General features: G+C 38.7%; 1 protein-coding gene across 1 annotated transcript in view; it reads left to right on the top strand.

Moving 5' to 3' along the window:
* Positions 1-5,272: 5,272 nt before the first annotated feature.
* Positions 5,273-27,792, top strand: part of TAF1B (TATA-box binding protein associated factor, RNA polymerase I subunit B) — a 46,082-nt gene continuing 23,562 nt past the window's right edge. Inside the window, exons 1-8 of the mRNA XM_051778315.1 lie at positions 5,273-5,340; positions 6,078-6,176; positions 6,661-6,748; positions 8,601-8,698; positions 8,971-9,066; positions 9,654-9,786; positions 12,742-12,898; positions 19,198-19,297. Coding sequence (XP_051634275.1) covers positions 5,320-5,340; positions 6,078-6,176; positions 6,661-6,748; positions 8,601-8,698; positions 8,971-9,066; positions 9,654-9,786; positions 12,742-12,898; positions 19,198-19,297 — 792 coding nt within the window. The 5' untranslated portion in view covers positions 5,273-5,319. The remainder of the gene's footprint in view (positions 5,341-6,077; positions 6,177-6,660; positions 6,749-8,600; positions 8,699-8,970; positions 9,067-9,653; positions 9,787-12,741; positions 12,899-19,197; positions 19,298-27,792) is intronic.

The raw sequence follows: 27,792 nt of genomic DNA, 5'->3' as shown, positions 1-27,792 counted from the left end.
TTTAACACGAATTTTGAAAGTTGCATCTATTTTGAAATGTAACTTAACTTAAAGCTCTGCTAGTGTGTAACTAATTTAAAAAGATTCTGGAACCTAAAATTCACTCAGTAGAAGATGGGTAAAAGCCTATAGGACTGCACTGGACTCGGTTGTGTCATGATTCAATAACCAGGCTGATTATCAGTGGACTACCAGCCATTTACCTCAACACTGGCTTCTCTAGCACCTGGAGAATGACTCGAGCATCACAGCTCTCTTTTTTGGGTTTTTTGGGTATGTGTATGTGTGTGTTTCTTTAGATATTTAAGACCTATTATTACTTAGAGTGACTTTTTAAAATTTGTCTTTATATAAAATACACTCTTAAGACGTGATCTAATGTGCTGAAGATAAAGTTGCTGCTGCATAAAGGTCTTGGAAAAGACCAAGAAGGTTTGAAAAAAATCGAATTCCTCTTTCTTTGGCAAGACCATATGCTGGTATCCACAAATTGGTACTGACAAGCAGCTCAGAGTCCATTGTAAGAAATGGTGGGAGAGAAATGGTAAATGAAACATTTCATAGTCCCTGCTGCAGCCTCAGAACCATGACTATTCTTTACTTCCACAAAGAAACAACTACTGGTGTCACATAAATAATTCCATCTTTATTATTTCTCTGGTTATAGAGTATGGGCTGGTATTTGAGTTCTGACAATCCTAATTCTCAATGTTAATAAATGACTGCACAAGAAAAAAAGCCTGTGACAGAAATCTTAAGGAAATTTATCAGCATTTTTGGGGCTTAATTAATTATATGGTGAAAAATGCCCTGTGAACAACACCCCATACACAAGGCTATGTAGGACATAATGAATATGTTACTTTGCTTCCCTGATTCTGCTGCTTTCTGCACTTTTCTGACAGTTTTACATTCCTGCCTGCCACTGTCCACAAGCATCTTTGTTTGCTCTCCAGAGTTAGTCAGCAGAGCAGCTCTGTAATGCACTGTGCACTCAATATGCGCAGACGTGTGCATGGTGCATGTTTCCCAGACTGACAATCTCCAGGATCATGTTGGATCTGAATTTCTAGCAGTGAGTAGCTGCTGTTGCCAGCAGTATTATTTGGAGACCCTTTGTGAATCCCAGCTCCACAAGGTGGCTCTCAATTCCTTTAAAAATACCACTGCATTTGTGGATTAAACGCATCCAAGAATGATCTTAAGAACAATCTTTAGGGCTCTGTGGATGCGCAACACTATAGTGAAACCCAAGATTCCCTTTAGAGCTGGAAACTGGACAACGTCTGACACAGACAATACTTAAGTATTACAACTTCAAGGAATATTTCATGTTAGCTGCTCAATAAATTCTGAAAAATGAGAAAATAAAAGCATTATATATGCCTAGAATGTGAAATGGGACATTCAGTCCCTTCTCTGCTCCTTTGTGGCTGCTAATATCACCTTCTCTCCTGGAAGTGTCCTTCCCCTACTCTGTGCCTCTGTAGGATCATGTTAACATAGTCATCATGTACCAAGGGGTGCAGTCTCTGTTAGTGTGGACAGCAGGATAGCAGCTTGGTGCTCCTCAGGACAGAGATTTTGCCTTAGAAGGCGAGGACCTACAATGAGGTATTTATTTGACTCCAGTCAGACTTCAGCATCCCCAAGCAGACCTTCCAAATCACTTTGTGGCTGGCCTCATATGACCATGGCCTCCCAAACAGTTTTGCCTCCTACAGCAGCTCATCTGAATATGAGGTCCTGCCCTGCAGTCTGTGTCTCCAAACACCCCTGTCTGGGTGGCCATACAGCATTAACAGTTCTCTGAGCATGGAGAGCCACAGGTGAAACTGGGACAAGACTGTGGCCCCGCAGTGTGACTGTGTGAGATAGGCTGGGCTGCAGCACATAAAGCAAATGCTGATGGTGTAAACCCCAGACTGGGTGCACAGGACTGCCCTCCGTCCTGGGTGCAACATTGCTGCTTTTGGTAGTCAAAAATCAAAATTCATGTTGCTTACGTCCTGAGAAAATGTTAAGAAAACCTGACTAAACTTTGGGAAAAAAAATATTCGCTTTCTCTTCTTTTGGGTGTTTGAGATAGTACTTTCAGTCTTCCACAGCAGGGCTAGAAACGTATTTAACTAATAAAATTTGAAAGCTGAAGCTGTATAATAAACAGTAACTATCGCAAGGCAATGTTGGGTGTGTCAAAGCTGTAACGTTAAATTCATTCTCCTTGTCGCTTCCTTCAAAGCTCCGCTGAGCTCAGCCCCTCCCTGGTTATCCTCCCCTGCCGAGCTTGCTGCAACCCCCACGCCTTGCTGCTGTTCCCACCTTTGTCCCTTCTTCTGTCAGCTCCTTGCACAACTCGCTGTGCCTTTGCCTCCGCCGCACTTCTGCTGGCACAGCTTTTCCCCTTGACCCCTTCTGCAGTGTGGTCTCTTCTCTCCTCTAAGGACTGGTTAGAGTGAAGCCATTTACTTCTTGTTCTTCTAATTTCCCTTTTGTTTTCTGTCTGTCTTTAAACATGAGTTCTTCCATGGAGAGATGGTGCAAAGATGAAATTGTGGGTGCTAATAACTGTGTACGTTTGCCATAAACTTGAATCTGGTAGATCTGCCCTGTGTTCATCTGCACAATCTTTGGAGCAGCTGAGGTTGCTTTTCTGCTCTAACTCTTTGTAGTAGGTGTCTGACAATGAGTAAGGACTCTGGGGAGAATCTCTGCTACAGAAGTTTATATCCTGGAGCCAGCACAATTTCATGAACAATATGCCAAAGGATAGGCCAAGGGACATGTCTTTCAGTCCAATATGTAGTTTTTACATTTTCGCATGTAGAAAGTCTGCAGTCAAGAGCCAGAAATGTGATATCAGCAATGGAACTCAGTTCATTAAAAATTCAAATCAATGGAAACAACAGGACGTATTATTTATCTAACCCTCAAATCAATCTGACTACTATGCATAATGATCTTAATTAGAAAAGTGAGCCAAAGCAGGAAGACAGTCTGTCTCCTGGCTTTGAAATTATCATACCCCTATCAGTATGCTTGGGTAACTTGTAATTAGGGACAAAGGTTACACATAATTTTATATGCTGAAAAACCGGTTTTATACTTGTCATTTCAAAAAATATTTAAGAAACAGATATAAGACTTGCTAACCCTATTATGCTTTCATTTTTTTCTACCAGATTAGTAGTGTGCACTAATTAGTTGATGGACTTCAGAAGAAATACGGATAGAAGCTTTGCCTCTATGGAGAGCCTGGATACTAATAAATAACTAGTAATATCCGTATCAGTCAGTGTACAAGTTCCTTTCCAAAGTTTGCTACCTTTTCACATCTGTTTCACCTGCATGGAAAATGCAGCTCAGAAAAGCAGCGTGGGCTGTCCAAAAGCAAAGAATAAGGGCTTGCCTGTTCAAAAACTTTATTGGTGCCTTGCACCAGTATGCCTACAATTACATCAATGCAGTTCCCTGTACAGTCACCCACCTTCTTCCCTTGTTTATCTGCAACTGCTGCCATTGAATATGAAGTGTTCGAGTTTTTTACAAAATGGCAGTCCAATGATCACACTTTCTTTAATATTTTATTGACCAGCTGTAATTAGAAAACAGAAGACCTAACTCCAAGGTCCTGCCTCATCAAAGTGGCACATCTGGGCTTAATTTAAACAAGTTCCTCAATTTAGTTAAATCCACTGAGCAGGCCTAATGCCGGCTCACAGCCTGGAGTCACACGAGCATCACTCTCAGCAGCCAAGCCTTATCTTCCGTACTGGAGCGCAACTCTTCCTCTTTTATCGCAGATACAGATGCCCTGATATTTTTTCAAGGTAGTATTTCATCTTGGAAATTCATTAGAAATAGATCTAATGCTTTCTGTCACATGAAACGGCTTTGCTTTCCCAGAACAGTATTTCCACAAAAAAAATATGGAAATTAAAATCACAAGTAGGATCTGTTTCATCAAAGTATTAGCTACATTTCTGTGAGGTTGACAATCACCTTTTTAACATGGCAGGAATTACATGTGCAATTCTCTTTAAAGGGTGTTACAAATGTTCATCCCACACTGAAAAAAGATCACAGTTGGTATGAGTAATAACTTTTTTCTTGAACACAAATAGTTCCCCTCTAGCTCTGTACATATCCTCCAACATCAATGTAACCACAGCTGTCAAAGCAGCCTCACCTCTTTTTATGTATATTTTAGCTTTAATTTTTTCCCATGCTTTCCCTTAGTGGACCTTTTTTTTTTTTTTTAAAAGGTCCTAAACCTGTTCTCCAATTTTGTGGGCAAATTCACTGCAATAACAGATCTTGCTGTTTAGACATCTTTAAACATTATTATTAGCGTACAAGAAATTAGAGACCTACATCAAGATCTGGAGGTTTGGGTGTTGTTTTTTAATTGAAAGTGAATTTCAGATCATAGTTTCCCTCATCAAGAATCTCCAAGCACTTTGACATAGTTAAATGAGTTCCTGTGGCCTCCTTTTGTACAGGCAGTAGCAGTCTGTGTCCAACAGCCTCAGCTCAGGCTCAGTGGTCACCAGCCGAGTGTACCTGGTCAGGGAGATGGGAGGGTGAGGATGCAGGAGCTCAGCACAGAGGATGGTGGCAGGCTGGGAGGGCACACATAGTCTTAAACTGCACGTGTGATTGTAGTCTCTAACTGCGCCAGGGGAGGTTTAGGTTGGACATTAGGATGAATTTATTCATAGACAGGGTGATTAGACATTGGAATGGGCTGCCCAGGGAGGTGGTGGAGTCACTGTCCCTGGAGGTGTTTAAGGAAAGACTGGACATGGCACTCAGTGCCATGGTTTACTTGATATGGTGGTGTTTGGTCATAGGTTGGACTCGATGACCTCAGAGGTCTTTTCCAACCCTTGAAGCAGCCAAGTCCCCTTCAAAGGTGAAGCACACATATCATAGAATCACAAAATGTTAAGAGGTTGGAAGAGTCTTTAAAGATCACTCAGCCCCAATTCCCCTGCCACGGGCAGAGACACCTCCCACTAGACCAGGTTGCTCAAAGCCCTGTCCCACCTGGCCTTGGACATTTCCAGGGATGGGGCATCCACAACCTCCCTGGGCAACCTGTTCCACTGCCTAAGCACCCTCACGGTAAAGAATTTCTTCCTTATATCTAATGTCTAACACCTATATCCGCGTCCCCTCAGTGAAGCACCCACGTCCCCCCCGCAGTTCCCCCGTGCCGGGGCCCCGCGGCGCCCGGAACGCCAGCGCCGGGGACGCCGTTTCCAGACGGGCCGCAGTGGCGCGCGGCGCGGTTGTCATGGTGCGGGAGCGGCCGCCATGGAGGAGGAGGAGGACACGGTGGGGCCGGGGTTCGCCGGGCCGGGGTTCGCCGGGCCGGGGTTCGCTGGGCCGGGGTTCGCCGGCGGGGCGCGGGCAGTGCTTCCCCGCCGGGCGTGCGGCGGCTGCGGGGGTAGTGGAGGAGGTGCCGGTGGGCGCTGCCTTCCCCGGCCCAGTCCTGCCCACAGCGGGGCCCGGCGGCGGCGGGCGAGGCCCTGCGCGGCCCCTCGGCGTTGGCCGGTGCTCGGTCCTGGCCGGGGATGGGCCCGGCGGAGCTGCCTGTCCCCAGCACACACGTGTGGGGCGCCTCTGAAAACCACTTTGTTTTAATCTGTTGGTTTCCCTCTCTCCCGGCGCGTGCAGGCTTTCTTCGGATTTACAGAAATTTATTTTTCCTTTCGCCTTCCGCTCTAGTTTTTGTCTCCGCTTTCATTTCTGATGTGTGGCTTTTATTTTTTTAAGCCTCGCCACGTGCGTGCGAGGCGTGGATCACCATTCCCCTGATTCTAATGCTTACACACTCACTTAGTGCTTGCCAGGTAAAATTCCGTGTTTAGAGTTACCTGTGGCTGATAACAAAGGAGATGATCACTTGTTACCAACCAGAGCCAACACAAAAGATGTAAATATTCTCTATGAATAATCTCAAAAGCTGTGCAGTAGCCTGGTAATAGTGCCATTTTTTATACCCAAATATAAGAAAGTGCCATTTTTCACCCACTTCTGAAACACTCTTGTGATTTTTTTTTTCCTTTCAGAGAGATTTTAATGAACGTTGTGCCCAATGTTCAGAAGTGAACTGGGGTCTCACTGATGGAGGCAGATATTATTGCAGATCTTGCCACAATGTTACTGAGGTAAAAAGCTAAGTTACTGGCCTTGGAAAAGGTTTATTTTGATTACTTCTTTCTGTATGTTAAGAAAATGTTAGTTTTTTCTCCTTGACATTAGGAGTTGAAGGCAGTATTGTTATTCTTCCTTTTTCATGCTTTACTTGACACTAAGTCTAACGTTCCTTGAAATCACAAAATTTAGAATGAACCATCTTGGCCTGCTGTGTTGCTGTAGTCCTGGGGTGCTCTCTGGATGCCTTAGAAGCATTGCCTGGGTGTTGCTGCATTTTACTACAGCACAAATTTAGGCACTCTCTGGTGCACATCACCTGTATGACCATGATAGCAATTCTCTATTTTAGCAATTTCTGAATGAAGAGTTCAGAGTGTCCTGTCCTCTTCTTAGTTTAGGAAATTTGAATAAGTTCCTCCATTATGTTTTATGTGGTGGGGCAATCCATGCAAGTGAGACTTGGTGTTTTTTCTTGATAATACTCCTGTTTTGCAGAGAACTAGAGAAGTTGTAAACACTGATTTTATGACTAATTCAAGAGTCCAGAGAATCTCTAAAGGTTCAAGAAAGCAGGAAAAAACTGGTATGTATGAGTTTCTATCTGTATTTTGCATCAGTGGCTGTTCAGCCAGGGGTCACCCAGGCCATTATGTCTTTGATGGAGACCAAAAGCAGATAGCTAGGAAAGACTGTGGGAGTGGAAACAAAACACACCCCCTAGATGCTGCTATAACCTTCAGCAATCACTTTTGGTGACTTCCTGAGCCACAGGTGACCTCTGTGAGCCAGTGGTGTTTTGGTTTTTTTTTGATTGAACTGAGCCATGTGTTACTTATTGCTGCTTTGAGTCGTGGAAGTAAATACTCGCTGAAGATACTGGTGGCATGCATTCAGGTGTGGTGATCCCTTTGTTCCTTCCTTGTGATGGCTATCACAAAACCAGAGAAGTTGTTTGTCTTGGTGAGATATGATGGTGGTCCAGCTCTTAGAGAGTTTCAGACTGGCTTGTGTTAAAGGTACTTGTCCCTGTAACCTGCACAAAGCTACATGGAAGAGTTTTCATAGAGTTCCAATAGCTGAACCAGTATTACATCTTTCATCCTGAGTCACTTTTATACTTTTACTTTCATGATTCAGAAGAATAATGCTGATTATGTATGAGGATCTATGCCATAAGAATATCATGGTGAGGCTGTTGCTGGAGCTGTGTGTGTGTTCTGTGATGACTGGATAGATCTCTTACTGTTGTGGCCACTTTCAGAAATAAAGCTGCATTACAATACCAAATGAAGCATGGGGTTATCCTTGTCTCTGATGTGCTGATCTACCATTGCTCTGCTGCAGTGGCAGTGGATTGCTATATTCCTTTGAAAAGAGCAATTGTGAGGAAGCAAAGGGAGGGGTGAAACAACCTGAACACCTCCACTTGTCCTTATCCTGTATTGCTCCTAAAGCCTGGGCCATGTACTCAGCACTTCATGCTTTTTGTTTCTCCTGTTGGGAAGGTCATTAATTGACCCCCAGGCTTCTGCAGAAAGAAATCCTTACCTTCACACAGTCCCTTCTGTGAGTGCAGTCATGTTACACTATGTTTTCAGGCATTTATAGGAGTAAGCTGTATCTGTGGGTAACAGTTAAAGCCAGCATCACTGAAGCAGAGCAGAAGCTTTGAGCAGATAACCTATAAGATGGCAAGAGGCAAGGTGTGATTGGGAGGAAGGGTAATGAAGAACAGGTGTGGGGGGAATGAAAAGAGAGTTGAGAAATGCAGAGAAAATTTCTGAAACTGAAAGCTTGTGGAAGAGGCTAGTAGTAAACAGAGAGAAGTAAGGGTGAAAAGTAGATGTAATGCAGCCTGAAGAAATAGAGAATCGACTGGAGCAGGCCCACTCCTTATGAAATTCATGTTGTGCTGAGATTTGCTAGAACCTCAGAATATATGAGAAAGTTTCTTTCATTTAAACTTGTGTGATTCTGTGGGAGAGAATGGTGAAGCACATGATGGTGTTGGTTGTTTTTTGCCTGACTCACTACTGTAATGTTCCAGGTTTCTGTGCCAGGGATGGGAAAGAAATGTTCATATTTCATTTTTTAATGGCAGGTTCTTAGTTATTTTAAAACTGGTCATTTAACAATGCTCCACTGAATTACAAATGCCACACTAGATGTTATAGTGAAATATATTATTCTTGGGAAACATGTGGAGAACAGTGCTTGTTCAGTAACTTTTCTTCATTTAAGGCTGTGAATAAATGGAAGTTAATGGAGTATTCAGTGTAGCTGGTCTATGCACTAGGATCTGAAAGTCTTAAACAGAGAGACTTGTCTTTGTCCTGGTACCAAAGGAACAATGTTAAGTGGAAATAAGTGTGCATAAGGCTAAAGAAACCCAAAACAGTGCCAACAAACAGAAACCTCCTTCTTTTCCACCTTAGATAGAGTCTGTGAATGGTATGTTTGTGAAGGCTTTCAACTTATACTCAAGAAACAAGCTGAAGCTTTAGAAGCATTAGGAGTATGTCCACAAATGAAGGTATGTAGATGTCAGTGAGTTGTGTTACAGAAGGTGTTATTTTAACAAATTTTAATTTTAAAATGACTCAAACAACTCTCTCTTTAAAAACATTGACCATATAAAATCAAATTTTGTATCTCTGGTAATTTTAAAAAATATTTTATAAATCACAGTTAGTAAAATTAGAGATGGAATATTACTCAGATTCCTGAGTTAGAAATTACACTCTGTTCTCTCAGCAATTAATGGTCTTGTAAACTTTGTACTAATCATCCATTTGTATTTATAAGGATGAAGTTCTGTACAGTTTTTGGAGGTGTTACCTTCAGAAGAGCAAACAGGCATATTGCAACAGACCAGCTGGGGAAACTGTCAAAGCATTATCAGTAAGTGAAAGCTCACATCCCTTGAGATGTTTGATATCTTTTTAAAGCAACAACAGAAACATTCTTTGTTCAAGATATCTGGCTGGTAATAATGTCATTTCAGTATGAGGGATGTCATCTGAACAGGGTTCCACATGTCCATTTTGTTATTTCTGGGGTTTTTTTTACCTGTTTCAAGAGATAAATACTTCTGTGAGTATTTAAAACTACTTATTTAAAAATATTGCTTTGTCTTGACATAGAAAATCAGTAGATAGAAATCACCATGCAAAGTGTATCAGCAGCTACAATCCTGTCCTGCCTGCTCCCTTCATCAAGCTTTGATTCTATATGCTGCCAACTTTCTGGTCGTTGTGGCAGATTGAAATGTATTCACTAGAAAGCTTTTAATATTGAGAAATCCTCTAGAAATACTTTTTGCCCCTGATTTCTTCATGTACTGTTGATTTATAGAGAAAGTAAAAATGTGAACAGTTTGGGTTTTAACTTTTACTGTTGATTTTGTGTCTGTCCTGCTTTATGTGGTTTGTTAAGATTGAAACAGTAACTAACAGTAGCTAATACAAATATGTATTTACAAAAAACAGGTACGTGAGAGCAGTACTGATGTGGACAGTGAACCAGAAAGACCCAGCCTTCTGCACTTGCTGTCCCTCTCTGAAAGTGAGGGGGATCTGCAGACTGACTGCAGCTTTGCCTCGTCCGTGAGCAAGGTTTCAGGTAGGAGCAGTGAACTGAACTATCTAGAAACCAGTTTTTCTGTAGTTTTTAAATATAAATAAATATAAAATGTATTTGTGCACAGTGAGTTGGAGGAACTGGTTGGAAGATGTAAAGTTTTCAGTCCTGTTTGACACTGCAGTACTTTATATTCTAGCAGAAATTGAAGACTTCCCCCCTCAACCCTCGCCCTAGAAGATGAAAGTTGAACAGGACCTGTAAATACAATGAGAAATGCAGGAGGAAGTTCTGTTTTATAACAAGTTTGCTCCATGCCTCCTGTTTGGATTGGGAAAAAGTTGCTATTTTATCTGCAAAGCTAAATGTTCACAAACACAGCAGCTTTGAAGAGTAAGCACTTGTTTAGCCAGTAGCAGAACTGTCAGTCATGACTTTGATGTTAAAAAACATGAGTTTGTTCTTTGGGGGGGGGTGTATTTTTTTTCTATCCCATAGATATATTTAGCTTTTTAATTTTTTTCTTTGAAGTATTTTGGTACTTCTGTATCTTTTGTCTCTGCATTCTTTTTACTAATTTCCCTATAACCCCTTCTCTGAAAAATCATATTTTAGTGTTCCGTGAGTTTCTGCTTTCTGCTAGCAATACCAGCTTGAAAATATTTGCAGAATGATAAACTTTTTTATTAAAATGTTATAGAAAATTGGACTGTTTGGTGCATTTTGGAAAATCCAAACAGAAATAGGGAGGGGGGCAAAGGTGCAAAAATGGTGATGCAAATTTTTATGAATATTATTCAAGTACTTTCACCCTTAGATGTTAAAATGACAACATTTTTAGGTAAAGAGCCACTGTATGTTTGTACATGTAGAATCTTGGGTGTTACACAAATATCATATGAAGGGGAAAGAATTGAGTGAAGATTTTCTCGTGAAAATATTCCCTTGAATTTTCTTCCTCTTTTTGATGTCTAGAGGAACTCCTTTCTTCCTTGGTACTTTTGCCTTTTATAGTTATGTTTCTTACAGTTTTAGAACAGCTAGGTAATCCTAAATAGCTATAATTTTTCATGTTCTTGGTTTATTGTTTCAGAAGTTGAATTCAGCTTCCAGTAGTCATCAATTTCACTATAATAACTTGAAATTAATTAAGAGTTCAATGACACTAAAAGTAAATTTTGGTGAAATCAGACAAACATAGAAACAGTTTTGTATATTGAAGTTTAACACAAGTAATAGTAAGTATTCTCTAGTCTATTGTGAACTCTTGTGAAGATTCATAGATTTTCTCCTCAGTGCCATTTTTGCTGAGCTGTTGTTGCCACAAACTAGAAACCTCAACACTCTTCTTTGCCTAAGAGGCTTGTCCAGACGGCAAGCATTGTTTTTGTTATTTTTTCTGCAGGATTAATAGCAAATTCTACTGAATATAACATTGAGATACTGCTAGAGAAGCCTATAAAAACTCTTAAATTATTAGCTGTGTGTAACTGTGTGTTGTCATGCCTTGCATAAGCTAGAGGAAATAAAAGGAAATGGTGTGCCATCATTAAGGCCACAAATATAATGAGGATTATTTTAAATTGAATTGAATGTGAAATTAATAATGAAGCTGCCTTCAAGGACAGGCATCCCTGTGAAAGGTGAAGCCGTTGACTACAAGGATTAAACCGATGTTCCTGCTCTTGTCCTCTGACGTACCTGTGCGTGATAGCCACACAGGTTGCTCTTCTCTGTCCCAGGTGTGTTGGAGCCGGCTCTGTTGCCTGTGCCGTGCCCACAGCACTGCCGGCTCAGGAGCGGTAGGTGGCATCCCAGACCAGCCCTGCCGATGGAAATGCTGTTGGCAGTGTCCTCCTCCCGCGTATCAGCGGGCTGGACCTCCACCGCTGCCCCCTCGCAGGCGTGGCTGTCGCCTGCCAGTGTAACCGCGGAGCTGCCAAGCTCTCTGCAGTTCCAAACTCTTCTGTGCAGGCTGCTTGCCATGGCCCTGCAGCTCCCAGCTGCGGAGCTGTGCATCCAGCTCTCACTGTTCCTGTCTGAACCAGTGAACAGTCTGTGGGGAAACACAGAGAGAAAAATCTCTGCAGAGTCAATGCTGGATTTTGTACTGGTTTGCTTTAAATGCATTTTCCTTCATCCTGGCTGGGTCATGATGTAGGGAAGTTTTTTTTTTTTTAAATTATTTGTCTGAAAAGGTTCATAACTCATAAATCACTCTACTAAATTAAATTTTTTCTTTGCTGTTCCTCTTAGTTTTTAGTGATTCATCTCAGTAAGGAAGTAGGGAGGTTTGGTTGTTTATTTGTTTGGGGTTTTTCCACCCTCTTCACCATTTGCTACATTCTTTTTTAAAGTTGTTTCTTTGACATTGAATTTAAATACGGTTTTAAAAAAAATACTTGTGTTTCCACAGTTAGAGATTATAGGGCAGACCTTAACATCAGTAAAATTTCTGCAGTGTAAATGACGTTTTCGTTCAAGTCCTGCCTGTGCTGAAGTTTAAAACTGTTTTAATCCTCAACTGGGAGTCACTGATTAAAGTACATCAAATTTTCCCTTGTTTCCTCACTGTTCTCTTATCTCTCAAATGGAAAATAGTATTTCCAGCTCATAAGTAATGTTATTTATATGTTGTATAGGAGTTAATGTCCTTCCAGACATCCAGGTTTAAGAATTGTTCCCAACAAAAGGTCTGTTCTGATGGGTACCATAGGGAGTTCTCTCTTTTCATATGATCTGGTGTCTTAGTCAATTGAATTAGCAGTTTATGAAATAGGTTGTTATTGCGTGTCATGGTAGATGAGTAAATTAGAGTTAAGCTGTTTATAGAAAAGTACACAACCAACCAAACTACTCTGTAATTATTTCAGAATGTTACTGGTTGTTGAACAAGGGTCCTTGTATGTTCATTTATCTTGTTTTCTGTATACCATGGATCATGTGTCTATCATATCAATTACTTTTTTCCTCTTCTGTTTTTAACATAAACCCAAGAAAGCACCTCTATATACTCTGGATCAGTGGATGGCAGCTTGTATTTAATGAAGAACCAAAAGGAGAAACTGAGGATGACGATGCCAATGACCCTTTCATTTTGTTACATGGCATTACTCTGGTTGAGAGAACCAATTACATTGTCTGAGCTCTTAAGGTATGAATAGTCTCTAGTGAAGAATTTTTGCCTTTATAAATAATAATTTTTTAAGAAATTAGATCTGTTACCCTCTTACTAATTTGCTCAGTAATAGTGAGAAGTTCTCTATATTTAATTGTCTTATCTTTCATTTGACATAACAATTTGTGCAGCTGCTCTTGGAGGAGGTTCTTCTCTCTCAGTTGCAATGAATTTCAAAGACCTGTAACGATGAAGGTTTTGGAGCTAAAGAAACTTTTTATCCTTCTCCAAAATTTCATAAGGTTCACTGGAGGTGTGTATGACACTTTTGTGATACTTGCTGTTGTCAGCATGTCAGATTTAAATGAGTAAACATTCTCCAGGACTTACATCAGTGTCGTCATATAAACAATACCAGCATTATATAGTGATCTGAAAGGTAGCAAGGTAGCTTCATGCAATGAAGTTGGGCACAGAAATTAATATAGGAAGTTTGTTTTGTCTTCATATCTTTGTATCTGTAATTATGAGAGTTCAGAATAATACACCTTTTAATATAGTAGAAATAAATTGTTCTAATAATAGGGTTTGATGCTAAATGGAGACTGTCAAGCTCTTGCTGACAATGCAGTTCCCTTCTCTCCCCTACTAGGAGGCTATGAACACATTCCTTATTTACTTCAGGAATGAAAATTAGTTCATCAACTCTTCTTGATGGCAATAAATATTTTAAATCAGGCCCAAATAGTTTAAGTTCAGGAATTCCTAGATTTTCATTGGAAGACCTTTCGTATACTGATACTCCTTTTAAAATGACTTTTGAAATATTGGGTGTTTCTGAAATACAGGTGAAAAAGCACTAATTTGCCAAAATTTAAGGAACAGAAATACTCAAGTAACTACATTGGCAAATCAGATTGAAAATTCAGATAAAATAAAGGAAAAACTGATTCAAAATTCAGTTGATATGGTGGATTTCATTTCTTTAATTTTTATTTTTTAAATATGTAACCTGTGAGTTGAAAGGGAAGGCAATGAGTACATCATTCCCCACCTGTGGTGCTTATAACTGATGTAGCTGCTGAAAGCATAGTGAGTGCAAGGGAGGTTTTACCTTAGAGCCATTGTGGCCTCTCTCCCGTGGAGTGCCTGTTCCACTTGCACTTTTCTGGCTTTGTACAAACTTCCCAAGAAGGGTGGATGTTGAAGGATGCTCTTTTGCAAGTACTTTTGAAAAAGGGGAGGTTTGTATGTCTTGAAGTACAGTAGTTGGTACTAGGTAATTAATTTCTATGCAAAACAGTTTAACCCTTTGATTTTACTTTAGGGGTGGCCGTGTCCTTCACTGGCCAGAATTGCACAAACCGTTGTGTATTTGCAGAATTGGATATGTTGTTGTATAAAAGATGCTTGTAAAATTTTCAGCAAAATGCCGTAGTATTCAGAATTCAAACTAGCACTCTGCAATACAGAAGTGTTTATTGAGTAGATTAAGATCTAGTAGAACTCAAAAGTGGTTTTCAATAACAAGATTTATTACCGGCTACTGTCTTCCAAGGAAATTCTGTACGAGTCAGAACTCCCATAGCATGCTCTGTAATTTTGTCAATGATTAGAAAATAAATAATGTAAAACCTGTCTGATAATGTTTGCATATGACAAAAATCCAAGTAGTAAAATACAATTACTGGGACAGAGCAGCTGGTTCACACTAAGCGATTATTAATGACCCATTTGGAGAGAAAAATAAATAGTTAAGTATCTCTTCTTTGGTTATTGTATCTTGGAAACTTTCTCTGGGTTATACCAGGCAAAGACATCCTCACAAGTTCCTGTCTTAGTACAATGGTGTGGTTGGAAAAAAACCTTACCAAACGACAGCTGTCAAAGTCAACTGTTAAGAGGAAAGGTAGTTTGTTTGCATAGGAATGGTATATTGTTGTATTTAGCACTTTAAAAACTGGCAGCTACAGAAAAGATCCAGGAAAATGGTTCAGAATCTGGAGAACATCCTTTGGACCGAGATCCTGAAGAGGTGAGCACACTTACATGAAAGGATTTAGAGAGAACATGAAAGCAGTAAAAAAAGCTGGAAGAGATAAAAAAAATCAAGTTCCAAATATAGCACAGAAGGGCATAATCTGAAATGAATAATTGGAAATGGAAATAAGATGATTTGAATGAGACGATACCATTTAATTAGATAGAACTTATGTGTCTAAAATGGAGTAAATCATAATGAATCAGTGACTTTAAATGCACTGAATATACAAACTGAATTAAGCACAGAAAGTGACGTTTAAAAGAATGTCATTTGTATTGCAAAGTTTTACCATGATACGATAGTTGTATAAGACTGTAATTACGTTATCATGCTTCCCTCCCTACCCTTAAGGTCTTTGCCTTTCAACAGGTTTGATGAAGAAGGGGAAAGAATTTTAAATTGCATGAACTACCATAAAATACTTATTTTCTTACTTCTGAATATTTAAGTTTAAAAAAATCAGACAATGTTCACATTTTTGCATGCATTAAGATACACAGATCAAAATAACGACAGACCAAAGATGAAAATTATTCAGAGAAAACATTAAGTATTCAGCATTACCTTTTAAGTCTTTGTAGGCAAATTGTTTTATTTAAACCAACTGAATTAGAGTTCTGTTTAAAGTTCTGCTTTGTTTTTTCCTCAGTTTGGTTTTCTCTGTACCCTGAAGTCAGCTGACTACCACTCCTCCCTTGTGATACATACTTAGGCACTATGGTGGGGCAATCTGCCAGCTTTTAAAGGATTTACAACACCAAAAATATACTTACTCCTCCTTGCTACTTGACACACATAGCAGAAAAACACTACAATTACTTCCTCTGAAAGGAACATTTTGGTTTAAAAATAACATTTTTCACAGCCTTCTTCTCAAGCCTATGCTACACATTAAATCCTTTTCCATTGTGAATAGTCCCACAGTGTTCCATGTGAGGTATAATAAATAATAAAATAGTTGAGTTCTGGACAAAGTTTCAAGATGCTAGACTTTGAGATTCTGAGTAATAATGCCTTTCAAATAAGGTTATACCTAGTTGTGCTGGCAGGACTGAACTTGTAATCAGTTTGTGGCATTACTGTGTGGCTTTAACAGATGCATCATTTCCTTGGAGCATGCTGAGGACCTAGGATTTTTTTCATACTTGGACCTTACTAATGTACACTGCTGCTGTAATTAAGAGAACATGGCCTGTGTACTGTATGTACCAGTCACATTTTCAAGCACTTCCCTGACAGAACATAGTCTTGCAGGTGTTTTGACAATCTCTCTGTTAAATGGGAGGTTTGGAGGAACCGCAGACAGAAGAAACTGTTCTGAAGTGCTATTCCAAATCTGGACTTTTGGATTAAGTGTTAAAAACTTGATAAGCAGCACATTGTATTCACAGCAGGCTTTTTATGCTGTAATTTTAGAATGTAAAAGCAGCTCTTAATCTGAGAGAAAAGAGCATTCTTTTTTATGGAGACAGTAATTTCAAGCTAGAAAATATGGCATTATTTTTTAAACAGTTGCGGTGCTTTGACTTGGTACAGCCAAGTTAGTGAAAACTTTTTTAGAAAAGACATTTTGATGGACATTGGTTGTCTCCTGCAGCATAAGGATGTGGTTCCAGCATCAGTTTAAGCTGCTCCAAATTTCTGTTGCTGTGGTCCTGCATAAACATTCTTGTTCTTTCTCTTGCTCTAGTAGTAGCATTTATCCAATGGAGGGTTTAGTAATTGAAAGAAGTAGATCTGTAGAAGATTTATTTTGTAAAAGTTTAACTGGACATTTTAGTGCAGGTTAATGTGCTTCATTGCAGTCTTGTTCTGCCTATGTGCAGTAATGTTCCTGCAGTCAGCTGAGTCTGGGAATCTATCTGGTTGGAGTCAAACTCTGGAAGAGGCTGATTCTCCATCTGATCCTCTGAGAAGTCACACAAGTGCTTTTGTCAGCAGGGAGGAGTGTGTGGCAGGGGACTGAAGGGAGGGTGGGATTTCCCATTTCAGAGGCAGCAAGCTGTTAGGGTGGTTTGGCTGCATCACCACTACACCACACCCGAGGGAAGGTCCTGATTGTCTGTCCTCTTCCAGCTGCTGCTGTGCTGGCTCAGAAGGTTGCTGCTCTCTGGTTCCAGCTCTTCAGGTCTAATGGTGTGATTGTGCCTTAACTCGACTCAGCCAAAGCTTATCAGCTGAGCCAGTAATGGGTCACCGTTGCTGAAAGAGGACGATCTTGCTTCCTTTTGTTCTCCTGCCTGTGTGATGCATCCTCTTCCCTCTGCCAACTCTTTCACTTGTGGAACCATCTGTGAGCCTCCTCAGTTCTTTAGATGATGGGAAAGAAACTCTTTCAGGCAACAGAGTAATGAGTGGTTTTCTGCTGCTGTTGTGATTACGTTTGGGGAAGAGGATGAGGAGCAACAGGAGTACACACAGCCAGATCACCAGGAGGGAAGTCCTGCTAGTTTTGTTGAGCTTTTAGGTTGCCTCAATCAATTTTGTGAAACCATACCTCAAGCTTATGTTCTTCAATTTAGTGTGGGTGACTCAAATGAGCTGACAAACTGATGTGCAAGCTGCTCAGCAGGTCAGGTGGGATGGCGAGGGCAAGTGACTGGAGATGGGTTTGCAAGGTGGCCTCACTGACCACGTGGGCCAGTGCACAACTCTACTTGGGGTGGGAAACACTAATGCTGGTTGAGGAAAGCTACTGAAATTTCATTAGCAAAATGCTCATCACACAATTTTATTAGAAAGGATCGTGCAGCAACTTTTACCTCTTCATTTAAGAGACCAATACACAAAATCTTGGAATAAAAACTATTGGGAACTGTGATTTTTCATATTGCTCTTATTTTTCAGAAACTATTATAAACAATGGGTTAATTCTAACTGAGACAGAGTTTTGATTATCACAGAATCACAGAATCAACTATGTTGGAAAAGACCTCTGAGATCGAGTCCAACCTTTGACCTAACACCACCTTGTCTACACTTTTTATTTTAATCTTGTTTTTAATTAATTTTTTCAATTAAACTGAAAATTCAGATAAGATTGCTTTAAAAAAGTAGAATATAACTGTAAACTTTGCAGTAACTAGCTTTTAAGTAGAATTTTAGTCAACTTCAGTAGATACACACTAGATGGAACAATTAGTGATGAGGGCACTGGACTGAGAGAGAGCAGGTGAACTTATGAATTGCTGTAGGCTCAGGAGGGACATGACATATTTGTAGACCAAGAAGTTACTAATCTGTGTAGCGACATCAGAGAGGTCCTGTGCAGGTAACACAGTCAGCAGGAGAGAAAATAGTTTTCAGTTGTTTAAGATTATTTAAAGAAGAGTCTTCTCTGTTTGTAATGTTGACTTCTACAAGTTTAATGTAGTCGTAACAAAATTAGGTTGCAGAAGAGGAGACAGGAAAGCATTTCTATCTTAGTCCAGTGGGAGACTATCAGTGTGCTTTACTGTGGAATGAGTGTGTTCCCTTATGAGGGTCTGTACTGTTCTGTGCTTGCTTTGCCTGTTGTGGGTGTCTGCTAAGATTCTAGATAAGAGCAGGGGTTTGGTGTGGAGGTGGCTTTTTATTGATATGTGCTGTTAAGTCCCATTTTTTATATATATGTGTGTACATGAAAAAGTTGAGAAAAATCAAATAATACTGTCAACCACTTACCAAAGCCAATTTTTAACAAAAAAATACATTACTTGAGTGCAAATAAAAATTAAACTATTTTGATTTCTTAGTATAGGAGACCATTTCTATTCATACCTGAATAATACTTTTTTTTAAAATCATCATACAGATGTAATTAATGTGGATTCAGTTCTATGTATTTGCTCATCATTCTGTGACTTTCCTCCCTATCACATTACCTGACTTAAACTCCTCCAGCAGAAAGTGTGTGTTTTTTTCAAAGTAAAATTTACTTAAGGCTTTAGAAATTTGAAAAACAAAATTCCATACCATTCAGAGGAGGCTTAAAGCAGTTTCAGAAATGCAGTAGCTGAAGAATGTGCAGAATAAACTTGATGTAAGGATGTTGATTGTATGCTTACTGCCATAACGTTATCATTTGTCAGTCATATCTGAGCTGGAACTTAAAAACCTGTTAAATGTTTGAACTGATTTTTGTTCTGTGGAGCATTTAGGGGTGTGTAACTTCATATTGAATTGCTCAGGCAGCATAATACTGATGTTATTTCAAATCAGAAGTTAATTTGTATAATTATTTTATAATAAACCTATGCATTTATCATCCTAAATACTTTCTTGATTTGGTCTTCATTTTTTTTTAATGCAGGTTTGTTATTGAAGGTCATATTCCATATCTGAATGTTTTTCAGCATTTTCCGGAGAAGATGAAGTTATGTGGACTTGATCTTAAGATCTTTTGTGTAGAGGTAATTTTTTTCTTAAAGGGAAAGATTAAAAAAAAAATCAACCAAAACCTAGTTATTTTGTGGTATTTTAGTTCTTTTGTTCACTGTACTAATAAATTGATTAAATCTATTGTTTTGTAGTAGGGTTCATGTTTCACAGTGTTGGAGCCTGTGTGGAAACCAGTGCACTCTGTGACTCTAAGTGCTTTAATCTTTAACCAGTCTTATTAAGCTGATTACCTAAATTAAAATGAAATCAATAAGTGCTTGTGGAGAAGAAGGTATTTAGAACTGCTCTTGAAATACTCAGAAATAGGGTTTGACTTGACATCTAAGGGCAGTATATTATCCTTTTCGGATAATATATTATATTATGCTTATTTAAGTTATCTTTTGAATTTGTTTGTAATTCCATATTCTTTTCATAAAATACGGTTTAGGTGCTATATCTTGTTCCGTTTCTTGCTGTACTAGTTGAAATATACCAAGCCTAAAATCTACATAAGGGCTTACAGCCCTTTTAGGAGCTCAATAGTGATGGACAAGTCTTGAGTGAAATGTCAATTTCCCTTATTTAAGATTATTATGTATTGTGGTAACAGTTGCCCGATGGTGTTTGTGATACAGATAAAAAAGATTTATTATGGATTTTTGAAGTGTGCAAATGAAATCTTAGCTTTTAAGAACAGAAAGCAGCAATTCTGCTGACAGGAGAAGCTGGGTTTTACTCTGCTGTAATGGTTTTGAGCCCAATCCCTCAGTGATGATGTTGCAAGTTGCATTACCATTATCCAATATATTGCTTATATTCAGCAGGTCATGAGTTGTTCAGGAGCTGTAGCTTCAGAAGTTGTAGCATTTATATTTTTGTTTTTATACCACTGCTTTCTTGTTTGGATAAATGAGAATTATGACCTCAACTTTTAAAAATGAGAGGATCAATTTAATAAAAAACATCTTGATTTCTTTTTCTGTCTTAGATATTTCCTTAGAAGAAAAGATATGTTAGGTTCTAATATGGGTATAACCTTTTTTTTAAAGCCTTTAAAATTTTCATTCTCTCTGTCCTTCTTTGCCTCCATCCTTTGGATGTGTTTTTGTCTTATGAATTGCAACTGTAAAGCTTGTACCATATGCCAGAGTGGGAAATCTTGTTTGCAGAGAGGAGGTGACAGTTGCCCTTGGATAATCTTACTACTTTCGAAATAGAGGTGCACCCCTCACTTCCAAAGTATAGGTAGATATGGATGCTAATCAAGTAATCTCTTAACTTTGTTTTCATTGAGATACATAGGTAAAGTTCTGTAAGCTTACTGTACCATTTGTTTTCCAGCCTCTCCAGTGTCATTGTGGCTTCCTCTTTTTAGGAATATCTGCTCCTACTTTACTCTCAATGATACTTTAGTAATACATCCTCAGGTTTATTTAATTTTAATGGGTTTTTTACTACATCATTGGGCTGATAATTGCAAAAACCTTACTAGCTCGTTCCTACATCTTATGTTTCTCACTGTAGCACTGAGATTACCCATGGCTTACTGTATCTAGTTTTGACTTCTGAGTTTTGAGAAGTACAAGCGATGAGGTTATTGTCCTGGAGCAGGAAGTGAGATTGTGTATTACTCCATCCTGAAAATACAGCCTGCATTCTTTTCTCCTTTGTGTTATGTATAGAATATTTTATAGACAATTATCTTAAAGAGGTTTATGATATTAAGGCCATTATAACCAGGCAGGTAGGTTACCCTAGTGCCATTATTTGTTGTGCTTCAAGTCTGGTGAATTTAAGCTGCAAGCATGTTCCAAAATTCTGATAACTGACAGGACTATTCCATATGTCTTCTTTTTTATTTTGAACAGGTGTTTAGTGCATTAAATTGTGTCCTGTGCAGCCCAAATTTGAATGAAGAAGTAATTATATTGTAGTAGCTTGAAGGATTTGAAGTAATTTTTAGTATCATTTTATCAGTTAAGTGCAGATGAAACCTAACTTGATAAGACTTACCTTGTAGAAAAATATTCTTAGTGGCTTAAAGATTTTTTTTCAGTAACAATTTCCCACATACCCAAAATATGCTGAATTTGTACAAGGTTGAAGTTGTTACAGATTTTAGAAAAATAAATGCAACATTATTACAAGGTGAGTCACATCTACTTTCTATGTAGTGACGTGTTTATATATACATGCACAAGGGGTTTTTATATCTTGTCATGTATTAGTAGTATTTAATGTACAAAGACTGTGACTAGTCTCAGGCTTCCCAGCTGTAATGAACTTCTGTGTTGTGTAACTTAGGAATAGAGTCTGTATCACTGACCATTTTTCCCTGTCCTGCATACTGTTTAGGAATTAGAGGTGATTACAGTGTCTGCTGTGCTGAGAGAGCTGGGTTTTTTATCACTGAGAAGAGAAGGCTGTGGGGGGCATTTCGGTAATTTCAGTAATACCTGTCGGGGAGGAGCTGGGATGGAGTCAGGCTCTCTTCTTGGTGGTGCACAGTGGAAGGACAGGAGTCAACGGGCACAAAATGTAATACAGAAAATTCCATTTAAATACAAAACTGTTTTACTGTAAGGATTACTGAATGCTGGAACAGGTGACCCTGAACCACTGTGGGGTGCACAAAACCTGATGGGACACAGTCCTGAGCATGTTGCTGTAGGTGACACTGCTCTGAGCAGATGGATTGGACTCTGTGTAATCTCGGGGGGTCCCTTCCAACCTCAGGTATGCCTTGTATGCTATTTCACATTTTCAGTGTAGGTGGCAGATAGGCCCTTCATGTTTTAGTAATGGAACTGCTTACAAGAAGGGCATAATTCTTCATTCTGCTCAAACTAAACTTTTTTTAAAATACCTACCACAAAGGTTGTGGACACTGCTGTCCAGAAGTCTGGGAGCTCTGGCATGACTGTCTCATAAGTAAAGAGAAAAGGAGCCTCCAGCTCTCTTCATCATCTTTATCATGATACATAACTGTTAGACAGGTGTCAGGTCCTAGCTGGAGGTAAGTACTACCTCACAAGTATTTTAGGAAGGATAAAAGTACTTTATAGAAGATCTTTGTGTAAAATGAGTTGTTTATCTTTCCATTGCTTCAAGTCTCTTTTCTAAGCTTTTACTTACTATCATCCTATTTATTCCTTCCTCTATTAAGATCATGTGTATGTTAGAAGTTAGCCTTTGGAAAATGGGTTTTACCTAATGCATGGTTAGAGGGTTCACAGGGCAAACAGCAGCAGTAACAAGATGCTCCTACTTAGTTCAGAAGTTATAATTTGCCAGTACAGGAGAGGAAAAGCAAAATTTCCTTTTTCTAAAACAAGTATTCTTGTTCCATTTGATTAAAACTTTTTGTTTATGTATCAAGAAAGAATAAGATACTTAAGGTTTTGGTTTTGTTCTGTGCAGGAGGTCAAGAGGGGTGTTTTGCTGTTTTGCAGTTTGTTTAACTACAGTAAATCTCTGCTTTGAGATGCACTGGCTTGTGCCGGTAACCAGGATGTCTTTGATAAGCACAGTCATCTTTTCTCTTCTAGGTGTAAGTTTCCTTTATAATGTACAGGATATCTATTTTCTTTAAAGCCCGTTAGTGTAGGAGTTAAAACGTGTTTGTAAGTCAGTACTAGTATATATAAAAGGTCAGTGGATAATTTGCTTTCAACTTGTTTTATTTTATTGATACCATTTGTCCTTCACTGGAGCTACACAAAAATTCCCTCTTCCATTTCTGCTTCGAGTAGGGATACATCCTTAAGATACACATCCTCTGTTTTGCTTTTAGGGATTCATCTTTATCCTCATACAAAATTGATTAAAGCATCCCTTTTCTTTTAAACTAGCAACAGCTTGTCTTTGCCAGATCTGTCTGGCCTTACGTTTTTGACTCAGGACTGTTTACCAAATTACCTTTTATGTAATTATTTTGTTTGTGCTTTAAAGCTGATTGTCTTTTCCTGTCTCAAATTTACCTTTAGATTTCATTATTTACTTTTTGGTGTATTTACCCTTTAATGGATTGTAAATGGATTTTTTAGTCCAAAAGTACTTTTTGATTTTGATTCTCATGTTCTTCACACACACACAAATTTAAATGTACATGTATATATGGGTAAGCAGGTCACTCCCATGGCTATTGGGCAACATGATTTACTGAAGTATTGAAGATAACAAACACGTCACTTTGGAGTATGTGCTGTGTGCAACAGGATAGGTGTAGTCTTATAAGAATCTTTTAGATCCTGTTGTTCTAAGGAGCTTTGGGAATGGTTATCTGTAGATGCACAAGTGTCTGGACTTGGCAAGGAGCCCAGTGTGTGACTTCAGTGAAATTCCCTTCTCTCATTCTCTTCTCCAACTTTAAAATACTGACTTTAGGAAAGAAGGAGTTAAGAATCTTTTTTTCTTAAAGGGGAGACCAGGAGGAAGGTGAAGTTGGTGGGTGTTAGTCAAATTCTGTTCAGAACTGTCCACCAACCTACCCTCAAAGACGAAAGGAATGGGTATTTACTAGATTATCCTTGCTACTTCTGCCCTGGAGCGTGGTCATGGAATGGCTTCTCTATATAACCCTTTCTTCCCACCTCCTCCTTAGTCTTAAATGGAAGTAGCTGCACAATTCTAAGTCTACTTGAAACCTTCTCTCTTTTACAAGGCCACTGAATGTTTTAGTGTTGACAGTGTTGTTGATGTAGCTTGCTGTCTAGAAACCTGCATCTTAAAAATACTTCCTTTTTTGTTTTGTAATTTAATTCCATTCCTCTCTTTTTGTGTGTTTTTTGTTTTTATGATCCCTTGAGTAGTGCTGTTCTATAACAAGAAATGTATTTACTTCAAGAGCTTTGACCTTGCAACATGATAAAGTTTCCATAGTTTCCATCCACATTACTTTTGGGTTGTTTTAGTATAACTTCTTATTTTTTGTTTCTTTTTACACATCCAACTTCCAAGTTACATTAACAGAATCACTGTTTAGTTTGAATTCTGCTCTATATAATTCACCTATTTCCATCCCTAGATGTCTTGATTCTTAAAAAACTCCCAGGGTTACTCTTCTGATTTTTCCATGATACAGAAATGTTTCCTAAACTTCCATCTGAGACTGATGTTTGCATCTTCCTTACCTTTACCCATGGAAAACTCTTGAAAAGTGGTAGCAGTATGCTGTTGCTTGTCATAAATCACTGCCGTGGACAAGAGAGAACAATCATGAAAGTCAAAAGCATGTTGGGATTTTCTCCTCTTTATCCCACTTAACTGAAAGTCTTCTTGTTCCTTTCTTCTGCCTGATACTTTTTTTCTTTCAGGCTTAGTAGCTTCTCATTCTACATTAAAGTTATGTCTCTTTTGTCGGTGTTGGGTTAGGCTGGCACCTCTGGGGAACTCTTATTATGTTCATTTTAATAAGGACTTTTTATTCATGCTCCGTTGTGAACTGATGTTGGCTTTGATGGGAAATTGAAGAGTTGAAAAACAAATGTTTGCTGCTCTAAGAAAAGTTCTAATTCATCCAAGGCTTTCCTTTTTCTAAAAATAATCTGTGATAGGTGTTGAAATAGATACTATAATGTATTTATAAAGCAGACTGGAAAATTTCAGCTCTTTTGAGAATGTGCCACTTGAGTGTGGAATGCTTTATTCTGTAAGATGCTTTGGATTTATTTTATTTGTGTTGGAGGAATATATACCTTGCACTTAAGCATTCACACACCCCCCCTCCCTAGCTTGGATTGGTAAATTTCTTTCCTCTTTTATTTAACAGTGAAAGGCTTCTTGAACGATTGAGAGATGATCATTCTTTTCCATGCTGCCTGGAAACTTTCCAGGTCTTTGGTTTCTTCTTTTACAGTATTCTATAGTTTATATTTTCTTTTTCTTCTTCTTTTCCATTTTTCCCCCTTTTTTAGTGTTGCTTGACTTTATTCTTGGCAGCAGTTTTATATCCATATTTCTCTGACACTAATCCTTCTGTCACCCATCATTCTGTGTCAGCTTCAGTAAAAGCTCACTTCTGGTGAAGATTTGAGAGATCTGATTTCTGAGATGAATTTGCCAAGCTACTCCTCTGCCATCAAGGATGCTTCTGTTTTGGTCCTTTGTTCTGCATGCTTTGTTTCCCACAGAGCTACTCTTGACTTTTCAGTAAATTATGAGTTACATTCTTCTAGTGAGACTTGGTGGTAATTTTGATTTGGGTCCCCTTTAGCTTTCCCATGAAGAAGAAAAAAGGTTTTTCAGATCAGCTTCTTGTGGGAGCTGGAGCTTCAGTCAGCTCTCTGCTCTCCTCTCCTGACCTTATGAAGGTGACTTGACTGACAGGATATTTTTAGCTTCTATTTTTCCCATTGCCATAGTATTATTTTGTTCAGGATCCATGCCAAGCTAATCATTCTAGAGTTCCTGAATCTCCCCTTTTACATTTTTTTAAATATTGCATATTAATGTGGAGAACCCTTTGATGTTTAGAATTTCTTAAGATTATTTAAAAAACATTTGTGTTTCAGAGAACTCCTCAGTTATTTCCTTGAAGCTTCTTGTGTGTAAATTATCTGTGCCTCTCCTTTGTAAAATACTCCATTTTATCAGATAGTGGTTTGGTTTTTTGCAGACATAAATTTTTCTCTTCCTTACAAATGATTTTAATGATATGGATTTGTATTCTTTTTCCAGTTACAAAACAATCTTACTTTTCTTCATATTTGTTTCATGACTTACCCATTTACCTGTGGCATTGAAATTCAAGATTTTGGGATTGTTTGTTTTTTTAGTTTCCCTGCTGCTTACAGCTTAGTCACCTTAACATCTTGTTTCATTGCAGAATATCTGTAGTGCTGTTTCTTGTCTTTTTTTTTTAATCCAGGAGATTGCCCTGGAGTGCTACAGGAACAGCACTGCAGTTAAACCCCCTCTGCTTCAGAAAGGGGATCTTTTTTTTTCTGTGGTTTTCCCTTTATGCCATTATTCCACAATAAAAAGGAATATTACGGACTTGTCTGTGAGTGTAGTGACCTACCATGACTGTGTTTGGAGAGGTCTAATGCCTCTGCTTTTTTAGGAGTTAGATGTTTTTATGTTGTCTTCTATACTACTTGAGAACAAGGTTTAAACTTGGGACTTGTGTCCTTGTGCAGTATTACCCAATGTGGGACTTGTCATCCACATTCAAAATGATGATGTAAAGTTAATAGTTTATGTTACAATATGGTTAAATGTTACAGAATTTTGCTGTAGCAAGCAGGTTAAAGACACAGAACCTCAGATTTATACCCTCTCTCTTATTGTCTTTATTACAGGCAGTATTGCAGGTGGAATACCGTTGTTAATATTTGCACCATATAAGCACTTTGTGCCTTGTGACCATCCAACAACTCAGTTGCTTTGTAAAAACTGGTTTGAATTACATGGGGATGTGCCACAAAAATGTATGTGAATCAATTCAGCTTTGTTCAAGCATAGTAAAAGCCATTTTGTTTTGTAAATTTAGCTGACAAGTTTAAGTAGTTTAAGACGCCTCCTGATTTCGATTTCCCTGTGAATGTTGGGGGCAGAAGAACTGTCAAGTAGCCTGGAGGAAAATATAAAATTGGAAGGTTTCTCATGGATTAAGGAAAGACAATTGCTCAGTGCTTTGACAGTTACCTGCTGTATATAACCAAAACTAGGAACTGGTTGTAGACCTGGGCTATTGAGGGTAATGGCTCAATTTTAGAAGTAATTTGGCATTCAATCACTAGTAATTTCTAATAGTCTCTGCTAGCTTGTTATAAAATATGAGGGGGTTTGTATAAAATATGATTCTAGGATTGGTTAAACTATTTATCTATGTTCTGACCAGAAGTAGCATCAGTATTACTGGTTTATTGAAAACTAGTTCTTTGAATCTGTAAATAACAAAAGGAAACTATGACTCCTGTATCTTAGTGTATTGCTCGACTTACTCACATTGGAAACCATTGTTTGCATTTTGTTTTAGATACTTTAAGCTGGTTTTGTTTCATTTCCTGCATTCAGGAGCATATCACAAATATTTTCCCGTGTTTGAAGTGTATAAACTTAGATAGGATCTTCCCTGGGAAGCTTTGAAAAGTATCTACCTCTCTCACTGAGAGTATGTTCATTAGATCACTCAAATGTAGATCCAAGAGGAAGGATAGGTAGAGATTAGCAGAGAGACTATTATTAGGTCCTTCTCTCTTCTTGCCTACACTCAGCTCTTTTCCTGGAGGTCTGTGCAAGCCTGTAAAGTTTGTGTGCTGTTTTCACTCACAGTGGTAATTCTTTTATCATTCTTTCGAATACTGAAAGACTTAATATCTTCTCACATAATAAAACAGATGACCAGTGACCTTTATTGCAGCACAGGGAAGAGCAAGTTCTGTACCTGAACCATGAAGTGCTCAGGGTAAAGCACATTGTTTGCGGGGCCGGTGTCACTTAGGAATGGCTGTAGAGCACTCAGCTCATAGCTCGTGGTGTATGTTTATGTAAAGCTGTAATACTGACCACTGAAGATCCT

This window comes from Manacus candei, unplaced genomic scaffold (assembly GCF_025592945.1).
Source record: "Manacus candei isolate 608988 ecotype Guabito, Panama unplaced genomic scaffold, ASM2559294v1 h1tg000011l, whole genome shotgun sequence".
In the NCBI taxonomy this organism is placed as follows: Eukaryota; Metazoa; Chordata; class Aves; order Passeriformes; family Pipridae; genus Manacus; species Manacus candei.
The sequence above is the reverse complement of the archived record's forward strand: the minus strand, read 5'-3'. Positions and strand labels throughout refer to the sequence as shown.